A 12,226-nucleotide genomic window follows, 5' to 3' on the forward strand; every position below is an offset into this window, starting at 1 on the left:
TGGGGCCCCCAACTTCCCCTTCCAGGCTGTAGCGTGGCCGAGCTCCTCTTCCTTCCTTCTGGAGTCCTGTCAGTGCGGCCGGGTACCACATGTGGTACAGGAGATTCAGTTTCCTGTTCACGGCCGGACTGACAGGAAGTGCACACTGAGTGCTCACTTCCTTTCAGTCCGGCCGGGAACACGAGGAACTGAATCTCCTGTGCTGCGCGGTACCCGGCCCGGCCCGGCCCTGGCACTATCTAATAGGGGACTGGGGACTCATAATGAGAGAACACCGGACTAAGAGGAGCTTGGCCACGCTACAGCGACAGCCTACAGGGAAAAAGGGGAGGTGAGAATAGAAAAACGTAGGGACTAGGGAGGGGGGGGGGGAGTAAGAACATGAGAGTAAAAAATTAGTGTAGCGCTAACGTAGGCTTTTTGTGCAGGGGGGGGGTGCTTGAGGGCCCCCATTTTGCTTGGGGCCCCCAAATTCCTTCAAACGGCCCTGTTTACAGTACAGATTTGCTCTTTTTGTACTATAAAGGGCTATTTAAAAAAAAAATGTAACCCCATTATGTTACTGGCCGATTAATCGATTATGAAAATGGTAATCGATTAATTTCATAATCGATTAGTTGTCGATTAATCGATTCGTTGTTTCGGCCCTAGAATGAAGCCTTTCGATCAACAAGACAACCAAGAAACTAGTACTTTCAAAATTGGGGGTCTAAAACGTCAACTGCAATATTTTCTTCCTACAGGAAACTGTCAGCAAGAAAATAGTTCTTGGGCATATACAAGTTCATGACTTGGGTAACGTAGCATATTTTGCCAGGGCTGCCTGCATTGGGGCTACACTGTGACTTTATATTGAACATTACAGCTATGTATCTGCAGCACTAGATAAGGAGCCAAGAACTCCTAAGGATTTGCAACTATGCATATACTGTATTTGTTTGGCGTAAGGTCTTGATAAAAAAGCGGCTAAACCACTTCTACATACATGTGATAGTTTTACTTTAATTGAATTCATTCTAAGCCGTTCGGCACCTAAATATTGTCTGTTCTTCACACTATCGCGATTGTCCCCACCAACAAATTGGTACAGAAAGTAGGGTGTGTAAAATTCCCTTCATTGTCACACCACCTGTGTTTTTCCTATCACGAGACAGATGGTATGGTGTCAGTATTCTGAGTATATGTGAAGTCCTGGACTGATCTTCTTCTGTTTGGTAGTTCCATATGGCATACCATGCATTTGCTGTCAGCATGGAGTGGATTGGAGATCTCAAATGTATTTGAGGGAAATGTCCTGGGAATGCATTGATAAACAATGTTAATCCATCTGGGACCTAAACCAGCACATAAACCTTGCAATTATGAGATGTCTATAGTTAAAAAAAATGTAGGTCTCCTTGAATTGCAATTTTCGTGTTTGGTAATCTCATACTGGATGCCAGGGGCCACTTTCTTGACATAGGATACCAGACATCTCTCTAGGGAAAATGAAAATAAGAGCAGCTTGATGCTGTACACTTAGTCAGACCCAAAAGAGCATTTGCCTGTCTCTTGACATAATGCATCTCCAGAAGTACCTCTGAAAAATTATTAAAATGGAAGTCTAGTTTTGGATAAAGCGGCGGAAAGGTTTAGACCCTCTTTCAGTTTTTATTGCTAATGGTTCCCCCATTAAGGAGATTCACCCCTTCATTTGTACTGGTGACCATTGTCATGAGAGAGAGAAAGTGAGGAAATTTCCAAAATTGTCCCCAAAATAAGAGTTTAAGGGAAATGTTTTAGTGGGGGGCACCTGTCTAAGAAGGGAATATATCAGGGCAGGGTCAAGCAACCTTTAGGAGGTGGAGATTAAAGATCTCCGGGGTGTGCCATTTTGTAGAATTTTTTTATTTTTTTATTAACAAGCCCCCAATAACAAGTAAAGTCCTATAATTTCTTTCTGTGGCCAGGAACCAAAGCATTGTGACCACAGTGTGTGCACACTCCCCGGCTGCTGTCTTTGCAACCTAATGGGGAGTGGTTGAGAGGTGCCCTCAAACCACTAATGTGGACAAGCCCTAACGCACAGACCACTTTACAAAGTACTACCAAAATTACTACCCATATTCCTCACGATGGAGATCTCTCCTAACTTCCCTTATCCCCCCTACCAGCCTACTCCCTCAGTACAGACTCCCTGTCCAGCAGAGACCTAACTAGCTTTCCAAAACTGAACCCTCCCCCCACCTAGTACAGACCCCCTTCCCAGTTTAGGTGCCTCAATACAGAAACCCCCTAATCCCTTTCCTCCCACCCCCCAACCAGGGTACAAAACTGCAGGAACAGAAGACACCCAGCTCAGAGTGAGAAGTCAGGAGTAGGGGGGAGGGGACTTACTCTGCACTGAGCTACTTCTCTCACTGAAGCAGCATAGTAGTTGTGGGCTCACTGGGGCTGCTGCGGCCATCTTAGTTTTTTTCTTTGTGTTAAACAGTGCTAAAGAAACGTGGGCAGCTGCAGAAGCACCAATGAGCCCACACCTGCAGTGCTGCTTCACTGAGAGAGGTCTCACTGAAGTCTCCTCCACTGCCTTCACCCAACTGGCTTGCTCTTTCGCTGCTCCACCCGCCTTGCTCCTTCCTCACCTGTTCTGACTTCCAGGCTCTCTCCTCCCTGGCTCGACTGCCTGGCTTTCCCCTTCTCTGATCTGCCTGCCTTGCTCTCTCCTTCCCTGATCAGACAGGCACAGCAGCCCCAGTGAGCCTACACCTGCTGCTTCAATGAAAGAGGTAGCTCGGTACCTGAGCAAGTCGTCTTCTCCCCTGATCCGCTGGCCCGGCTCTCTCCTTCTGGACCCATGGACTTCTCACCACTGGGGAGGAGCAGTTTGGTCGGCTTTTAGGGCATCCCTAAGATGCACTGTTGTGTCCTTTGGACAGACAGTGAATGGAAATGTCTCCATTTGTACATAGACACAAATTGTTCGGTACATCCCATTTAGGGCAGCCCATATGTTTCAGTGAGCTGTTGTAAATCGCACAAAAGAAGTGCAATCCCCAAAATGCATGGTTTCTTGATGCCATTCGTTTTTTTCCCAGGCATGTTGGCAAAGTGCATTCGGTAACATTAATGCCGCATACACACCATCACTTTATGTGATGAAAAAAAAACGACATTTTCTACACACCATCGTTTTTCTCACAATGTTCTAGCAAAGCGAGGTTACGTTCCACCACGTTTTTCCATTGAAGCTCGCTTCATAACTAGCTTCTGGGCATGCGCGGGTGTAAAAACGTCTTTTTAAACAACGTTTTTTGCTACACACGGTCAATTTCTGTGAAGTAAAAAACAACGTTTTGAAAAACGACACATAAAATTGAAGCATGCTTCAATTTTTTTTGGTCGTTTTTTACAAGACATAAAACAAAGTTTTCCCCCACACACGGTCAATTAAAGTGACGTTTTTAAAAACGTCGTTTTTTTTCATCACATAAAGTGATGGTGTGTACGGGGCATGTGTATTTAAAAAAAAGTTTTTTTTTTTTTTTTTTTTCTGTGAAACGTACAAAAAGGAACACTGCCTTAACCACCTCAATACAGGGCACTTTCACCCCCTTCCTGCCCAGGCCAATTCTCTGCTTTTCAGTGCTGTCGCACTGTAAAATGAGAATTGCTCAGTCTTGCGAATCTGTACCTGAATGAAATTTTGTATCCTTTTATTCACACAAGTAGAGCTCTTTTACAGTGGTATTTACCACTGGGGTTTTAATTTTTTGCGCTACAAATTAAAAAAAATGTTAAGGAAAAAAAAATGTCTTGGTCTGTTATAACATTTTGCAAACAAGTAATTTTTCTTCATACGTTTTGACCAGCATTTATACTGCTATATTTCTTTGGCAAAAATACCCCAAATCAGTGTATAATATTTGGTCTGTGTGAAAGTCCACAAGCTATGGTACCAATCATTGAAAATTGATCACACCTGATGTACGGACGACTTCTCATCTCTTGAGGCCGTAAAATGCCAAGATCGTACAAATACCCCTTTTTGGAAAGGAGATGGTCCAAGGTATTTAGTACCACAGATTGTGGTTGATAGCATCTGAGGTGACTCGCCTGTTATCCAAATAGACTTAATTAAGATAGTCCTGCTCAAATAGCCATAAATAGCTTGGACTGTGTTACAAAGAATGCTATGGAAATTAAATCTGTGTTTAACAAGCTTTTTTAAACCTGTTATAACTGAAGGCTAAACTATTATTATACAGCACTTGTAGCGCAAACTTTTGTCGCTCTATATAAAGCATTTCATATCAAGTGATTTTATTGGTTTTAGTGTTGCAAGTGATGGCAACAACAGGTTAAATAAAAAAATACCATGGGAAAGTAAAAGCTCATGTTTTATTAACTCTAACCAGGCTTCCGATACAGACGTTAAAGCTGAACACAGATAAAGTACACGAATAAGAGCATTTTTACTTGTTGTAAAGGTAGAATTTTTTATTTTGTTTTTCCTTAATGCATGAAGATAAAAAGCCTTCTGTTTTCAGCAGCCTCCCCAGCACCCCTTAATACTTAATTCGGCCCCATCTCTATCCAGCGATGTCCCTCGGCCGTCCAGGACACTCCCTCCTGAGCCATTGGTTCCCACTGCTGTTCATCAAAAACAGCTGGCCAATCAGGAGAGAGAGGTGGGCGGGCCGACCCACAGCTCTGTGTCTGAATGGATATGTAGAGCTGCAGCTCGGCTAGGGTGCGTCAATAAAAGGGAGGGGCCAGGAGCAGCAAAGAGGGCTCTGAGAAGAGAAGGATCCAGGCTGCCATGTGCAAATCCACTGCACAAGGCAGAGAAGTAGAACATGTTTTATACACTGATTTGGGGTATTTTTGCCAAAGAAATATAGCAGTATAAATGTTGGTCAAAACGTATGAAGAAAAATGACCATTAAAAATTTAAAACATGCTCTAATTTTTCTTGTCATTTTTCACGTCGTGAAAAACTGTCGTGTGTAGGCTTTAACGACAGGGCAAAAAACGCGCATGCTCAGAAGCAAGTTATGAGACGGGAGCACTCGGTCTGGTAAAACTAGCGTTTGTAATGGAGATGGCACATTCGTCACGCTGTAACAGACTGAAAAGCACGAAGGCTGAAAAGCGCGAATCGTCTCTCACTAAAGTTTTACTAACACGAAATTGGCAAAATCAGCCCAAAGGGTGGCGCCATTCGAATGGAACTTCCCCTTTTATAGTGTTGTATGTCACCGTGCTTTGCTGGAGCATTTTTTTTCACGATCGTGTGTATGCAAGGCAGGCTTGACAAGAATCACGTTGAGAAAAACATTTTTTCCATGACATTAAAAACGGTCGTGTGTACGCGGCATAAGAATCGGTAAGCTGAAATATATAATACATGTTTGCTTTTGGGATTTAAAATGCTTCAACCTTAAAGCGGGGGTTCACCCTAAAAAAAAAATTCTAACATTACAATGAGCTGACCTGTGACACGGACATTATGCTGGTCTTTTTTTTTTTCCGTACATACCATTTTATCTGTATTTTCTCCCCGGATTTCCTGCGGGAGTGGGCGTTCCTATTCACAGGGTAAGTAATTGATTGACGTTCTTCCGACCGGCGCACACAGTGCGTCACGAGTTGCCGAAAGAAACCGAACATTGGGTCGGCTCTATACGGTGCCTGCGCACCGACTTTCGGCAACTCGTAACGCGTTGTATGCGCCGGTCGGAAGAACGCCAATCACTTACCCTGTGAATTGGAACGCCCACTCTCGCGGGGAATCCGGGGAGAAAATACAGATAAAACTGTATGTACAAAAAAAAAAAGACCAGCATAATGTCCGTGTCACAGGTCAGCTCATTGTAATGTTAGAATTTTTTTTTTAGGGTGAACCCCCCGCTTTAAGTGGTATTAAACCTAAAATGTAGTAATCTTGCCAATGTTAAGCAGTAGTGGTGGATTTAGTTTTCTTTTTTTTGGCCTTTTTCAATCTGTTTTCACCTGGTGATCTGGCCAGTAACACCCCTCCTGCTAGCGATACTCGTATGTAAAATCCAACAGATTGGTTGTACCCAAGTTGATTGACCGATCAACTTTGGTACATTTAGCCTGCCCATACATGGTTCGAAATTACTGACTGACCGCCTTTTACATGTAGTTCACATCTCAGCTAAATAATTGCTGAGATAGTTACCACCTTTCCATATGAAATCTTGGTTACAGCTTTTACATCTTCTATAGATGGAGAAGCTGTATTTCTATCCAGGTTTTTATATGGCAATTCATGAAAGTTGTGCTGTTGTGGAAGGTAAATGGAGAAATCTGGAATTATACTTAAATATAGCAATACCCTCATGAGTCTCTACCTTTTTTTAATGCATTTTTAATTTTAGATCTGTGCTTTGCGCTCTATAAATCAGAGGAGTTTTTGTAGGGCAGGGTATTTTAAACTGTTAATAGGCTGAAACAATCTTTCTAGGTGGCTTGGTTCTGGAAGATTACCAGAGAAGGCATTCTAGTGAGTGTATTCCTAAAATTTTGAGACACGGGCTAGGCTTTCTGATTCTTGTACCAATTGTAGCCATCAATGTAATAAGCTTTCTGACTCTTGTGCTAATAGTCAGCATTGGACTAAGCTTTCTGACTTGTACCGATAATAGCCTGCACTAGACTAGGCATTGTGAACCTTGTGCTAATAATTACCTGCACTGGACTAGGCTTTCTGAACCGTGTACCAGTGATGACCTGCACTGGACCAGGCTTTTTGATTCTTGTGCCAATGATGACCTGCACTGGACTAGGCTTTCTGAACCTAGTACCTATGACGACCTGCACTGGACTAGGCTTTCTTAACCTTGTACCAAAGATAACCTGCACTGAACTAGGCTTTCTTAACCTTGTACCAATGATAACCTGCACTGAACTAGGCTTTCTTAACCTTGTACCAATGATGACCTGCACTGGACTAGGCTTTCTGATTCTTGTACCAATGATGACCTGCACTGGACTAGGCTTTCTTAACCTTGTACCAGTGATGACCTGCACTGGACTAGGCTTTCTTAACCTTGTACCAGTGATGACCTGCACTGGACTAGGCTTTCTTAACCTTGTACCAATGATGACCTGCACTGGACTAGGCTTTCTTAACCTTGTACCAGTGATGACCTGCACTGGACTAGGCTTTCTTAACCTTGTACCAATGATGACCTGCACTGGACTAGGCTTTCTGAACCGTGTACCAATGATGACCTGCACTGGACTAGGCTTTCTGAACCGTGTACCTATGATGACCTGCACTGGACTAGGCTTTCTAAACCTTGTACCAGTGATGACCTGCACTGGACCAGGCTTTCTGATTCTTGTGCCAATGATGACCTGCACTGGACCAGGCGTTCCCATTCTTTTATTGTACCAATGATAACCTGCACTGAACTAGGCTTTCTTAACCTTGTACCAGTGATGACCTGCACTGGACTAGGCTTTCTTAACCTTGTACCAGTGATGACCTGCACTGGGCCAGGCTTTCTGATTCTTGTGCCAATGATGACCTGCACTGGACCAGGCGTTCCCATTCTTTTATTGTACCAATGATGACCTGCACTGAACTAGGCTTTCTTAACCTTGTACCAGTGATGACCTGCACTGGGCCAGGCTTTCTGATTCTTGTACCAATGATGACCTGCACTGGACCAGGCGTTCCCATTCTTTTATTGTACCAATGATAACCTGCACTGAACTAGGCTTTCTTAACCTTGTACCAGTGATGACCTGCACTGGGCCAGGCTTTCTGATTCTTGTACCAATGATGACCTGCACTGGACCAGGCGTTCCCATTCTTTTATTGTACCAATGATGACCTGCACTGGACCAGGCGTTCCCATTCTTTTATTGTACCAATGATGACCTGCACTGAACTAGGCTTTCTTAACCTTGTACCAATGATGACCTGCACTGGACTAGGCTTTCTTAACCTTGTACCGATAATAGCTTTTTTGTAAAATGTATGTTTTTATTTTAGGATTCACTGGTTTCTAATAATAAAAAAAATAAACATTGGCCCGATTACACAAAAATGTGGAAAAAGTCTGCTTGCCAATGCAGTCAGCATCTTTGTTCTTTACCCCATCTTGCTGAATAAAGCACCTTTTATACATTATTAGGGTTAAATGTATGAACGCTCTTCTCTAAAACCTGTTTTCTGTATTTCATACAGTTTGTTCAAGCTGTCATACTTTGTGCATGTTCTTATACTATACTACTTGATGTTTTAGACATGATGTTTTAGACCTGAATAAGTATTAAGAAAAAAAAATGAATAACCAAAAAAGATCACATAAGATCCTCTGTAAGAACGAAACATGCAGCAGAGTGTTTGTTACCGTTGGCCTTTCCTCCCAAACGTGATGCGCTCCATCTGCCATTGGCTTCTTGCAGTCTGACATAGGTTTTCTGTTTATTGTGTTCCCTTTATATTCTTTGCAACATTTTATTGTTTTCTTTGTTTTTACTATGTATTTTTATGTTGATCATTGTTTTTCATCATTAGCATATATAGGAGTTCATTTATAAAAACTAGCTCAAAGGAAAGTGTGCCTATTTATGTGCTTTTTTTAACATTTTTTAAATGTTACGATGTAGGTGACCTACAAGCAATATCCTTTCCATTTGCTCTAGTTTACATAAATGTTCCCCTTGTCATGCACTTCTGTACCTTATTTGCAGAAGAGTTGTGTTGTAAGTAAGAGTCTTTGGCTATTTCTCAAAGGAAAAAATAAACGCATAGTAACTGTCCAACATTATACTGGAGGCAGTAAAGTTCTTATTGTTATGTTTAGTACATTAGGATCACAAATTCTAGCAGGATATACAGTACTTTCCAGAATAAACTGATACAATGTATTTTCTTATTCGCGTTAGCTGAGTTTAAAGCTGAACTCCAGGCAAAAATTCGAATTACACAGTTGATGTATAATTTTATATTTACTGTCTAATCTTAAAAAAAAAAAAAAAAAAAAACTGTCATTAAGTTCAGCTAGTCTTATGATCCAGGCGCCTGAGTAAGAAGGACTCATGCACACTGGACTGTTTTCTGCTGTTCCTAGGGGCATCTAAATGTAGGATTACATGCAGGGGCATTTGGAGGAGTTTAGAAGCAGGAGCGTTAAGAGGCAGACAAAAAAAAAAACAACCTCACAACCAATACATCCAGGAGTTTTGGCAGAAAAAAAGCTTTGTTGCGCCTAAACGCTCTTAACCACTTAAGACCCGGACCAATATGCAGGTTAAGGACCTTGCCCCTTTTTGCGGTTCGGCACTGCGTCGCTTTAACTGACAATTGCGCGATGTGGCTCCCAAACAAAATTGTCCTCCCCCCCCCCCCCCCACAAATAGAGCTTTCTTTTGGTGGTATTTGATCACCTCTACGGTTGTTGTTTTTTGCACTATAAACAAAAATAGAGCGTAAATTTTGAAAAAGATTCAATATTTTTTACTTTTTTGCTATAATAAATATCCCCAAAAAAAGATAAAAAATTTTTTTTCCTCAGTTTAGGCCGATACGTATTCGTCTACCTATTTTTGGTAAAAAAAAATTGCTATAAGCGGTTCACGATTTGGTTTGCGCAAAATCTATAGTGTTTACAAAATAGGGGATAGTTTTATGGCATTTTTCTAAAAAAAAATTTTTTTTACTACTAAATTTTTTTTTTTTTTTTTTTTTTCCCCGTGACTGCGACATTATGGCGGACACATCGGACAATTTTGACACATTTTTGGGACCATTGTCATTTTCACAGCAAAAAGTGCTATAAAAATGCATTGATTACTGTGAATATGACAATTGCAGTTTAGGAGTTAACCACTAGGGGGCGCTGTAAGGGTTAAGTGTGACCTCATGTGTTTCTAACTGTAGGGGGTCGGGGCTGGACGTGTGACATCATTGATCGTCTTTCCCTATATCAGGGGACAGACGATCAATGACACTGCCACTGTGAAGAACGGGGAAGGTGTGTTTTACACACACCTCTCCCCGTTCTTCAGCTCCTGTGACCGATCGCGGGACACCGGTGGCGATCGGGTCCCGCAGCCGCGGTCACGGAGCTTTGGACCGGGTCGCGTGCGCACGCCGGCCCCACGGCTGGGCTCTTAAAGGCGACGTACCTGTATGTGCCTGTGTCCAGCTGTGCCATTCTGCCGACGTATATGTGCAGGAGGCGGTCCTTAAGTGGTTGAGCACCAGGGTTCATTCATTTCAGTAGCCGGAATATATAATTTTTCTGGCCAATTAATTTAACGCCTAAGCACTTGACGCGCTTAAATGCTTTACATGCTTGAAGCAGTTTTCCTGCCAAAACTCTGCAGCCAGGAGTCTAGGTGGGTTATAGCCCACTGCCAGCAACCTGCTGAAATCAATGACAGCCTGAAATACGCTGCAGTTCACGCATTGGAGTGGTACTTGCCTACATGGCCTTATGCATACAAGGGTATACACCGAGTCTGTGTACAGGAGTACCGGCTTGGATATGCATATACAGCAAAAACATATTTCACTCATTGTTTCAGCTGACTGCTGGCAGAGGGCTGTATGCACCCCCTGGAACTCCTGGGCAGTGCTGGGACAAGGTCATCTAATTAACCCCCCCAAGTTGTGAGCATTTTGTCAGCAAAAAACTCCTATAAAATAAGTTGAGCACTAATCTAAATTCCCCCCTGCCAGCACAAATCTCTGCCCTCCCCTCCAAGCTCAAATCCTCTCTCCCGAAATCCCCCCAGTAAAAAAAAAAAAAAAAGAATCACTCCTCTTGGCACAAATCCTTTTCCCTTCATATTTCCCCTCTGAGCACATATTATCCCCCCCAATCCCCCCTCTTGGCACAAATCCTCCAGCACAAATTTCTCCTAGCACAAATCTCCCCCCGTCCCCCCTTTACCATTATTGCCTCTGCTAGCACAAACCTCTAAAATCCCCCCCCCCCCCAAATTTCCCCCTCCTAGAACTATTCTTGCCACCTGTAACCCCCAAAATTCTGCATCCCAACACAAATCCCACCCCCCCCCCCCAAATGCCTTTTTAGTGCTCCCCAACCTCACATAATGCCACAATGCCCAGGGCAGCCGCTCCTCCTGCCCACTACTTGTCCCGGTGACTTGTCGGTATGGTTTCCCTTATCGAGATGGTTCCTGTAAGGACTGCGCAATCCTTGCCGACGGAAATCTCTGAACCTCGGCCGGCATCCAGGCTCATACCTTAACATCCCCGTGGATTGGAGGATGTAAAAAAAAAAAAAAAAAAGAGCCAGGAGGCCAAGCGAGCGTAGCGAGGACGTGAGGCCGACTGGCCACTTACCTCAAATTCCACATCGCCCTGGAGGTTCGGTGATATCCGTTGGCAAGGATTGCGCCTGCGCCGGAACCATATCGTCGGATCACCCGCCCCGCTTCTGGGTGCTGAAATATGCCTGTTGGGTGAACACGCCGTTGTGATTGAAGCCTTATTGCAACAACGGATGTTTTTTAGGACAAAATAAGCACCGCCTCTACAAAGCTTAAAAGTAATACCTAGACCTGCCACTAGTACACAGTGCCAATGCCACTGTGGCATATTGGTAACTCTGTTTAGTCAGTACCCTCTTTTTAAATAAGATTTTGCAACTTAAAAACCTAGGTATATTCTGCTTTTTAAAGAGAGGTAGTTAGGACGTGGTCTCCAGCCTTGTTCCCATCCAGAACAGAAGAAAAAACTTTTGCGGAGATAAATACAATTTAAAATTCAAGTGCACATATTATTTCTTCTCCTGCTGCTTAAGCTCCTTGTCAGACAGCTTGAACGGAATTTGGTTTGATTAGATTCATGTCCATAGCACAAGACGCCATTCATTGGTTTGCTAAGCCAACTCTGCTGCATGCTTCCATAAGTTCCATTAGACTGCATGCTTTCTGTTCCAGTACAAACTGTATAGATATTTTTCCACACCCATCCTTGCTTTTTATTTTTATTTTTGTTTCCCTTTTCTTGGTTGGATGCCTGTGTGTGTTTAATCCAAATCCCTGTCCAGTCCTGGAGTTTGAGCTACGGAAAGCCAAGGAGACCATTCAGGCCCTCAGGGTCAACTTGACACTGGCTGCAGGTGGCGTACATACAATTTTTCTTTCTTCCTAGTTTTCTTTTTAATAAATTCTGGCTAATCATTTGATGAGCAGTATGATTGTCGCTCTAAGTAGATTCATTTTGTTT

The 12,226-nt window shown here is 43.0% G+C and overlaps 1 protein-coding gene across 9 annotated transcripts in view; it reads left to right on the forward strand.

Moving 5' to 3' along the window:
- Positions 1 to 12,226, forward strand: part of RELCH (RAB11 binding and LisH domain, coiled-coil and HEAT repeat containing) — a 194,265-nt gene that overhangs the window by 42,135 nt on the left and 139,904 nt on the right. For 6 of the 9 annotated variants that reach the window (XM_040353587.1, XM_040353588.1, XM_040353590.1 and 3 more), the window contains exon 3: positions 12,048 to 12,119. The exons of 2 other annotated variants lie outside the window; for them this stretch is intronic. In XM_040353587.1, coding sequence (XP_040209521.1) covers positions 12,048 to 12,119 — 72 coding nt within the window. Of the gene's footprint in view, positions 1 to 12,007; positions 12,120 to 12,226 lie in introns of all 9 variants that reach the window. One more of the 9 variants, XM_040353593.1, reaches the window with a different exon arrangement.

The sequence above is a fragment of the Rana temporaria genome, chromosome 5 (genome assembly GCF_905171775.1).
Source record: "Rana temporaria chromosome 5, aRanTem1.1, whole genome shotgun sequence".
NCBI classification, from domain to species: Eukaryota; Metazoa; Chordata; class Amphibia; order Anura; family Ranidae; genus Rana; species Rana temporaria.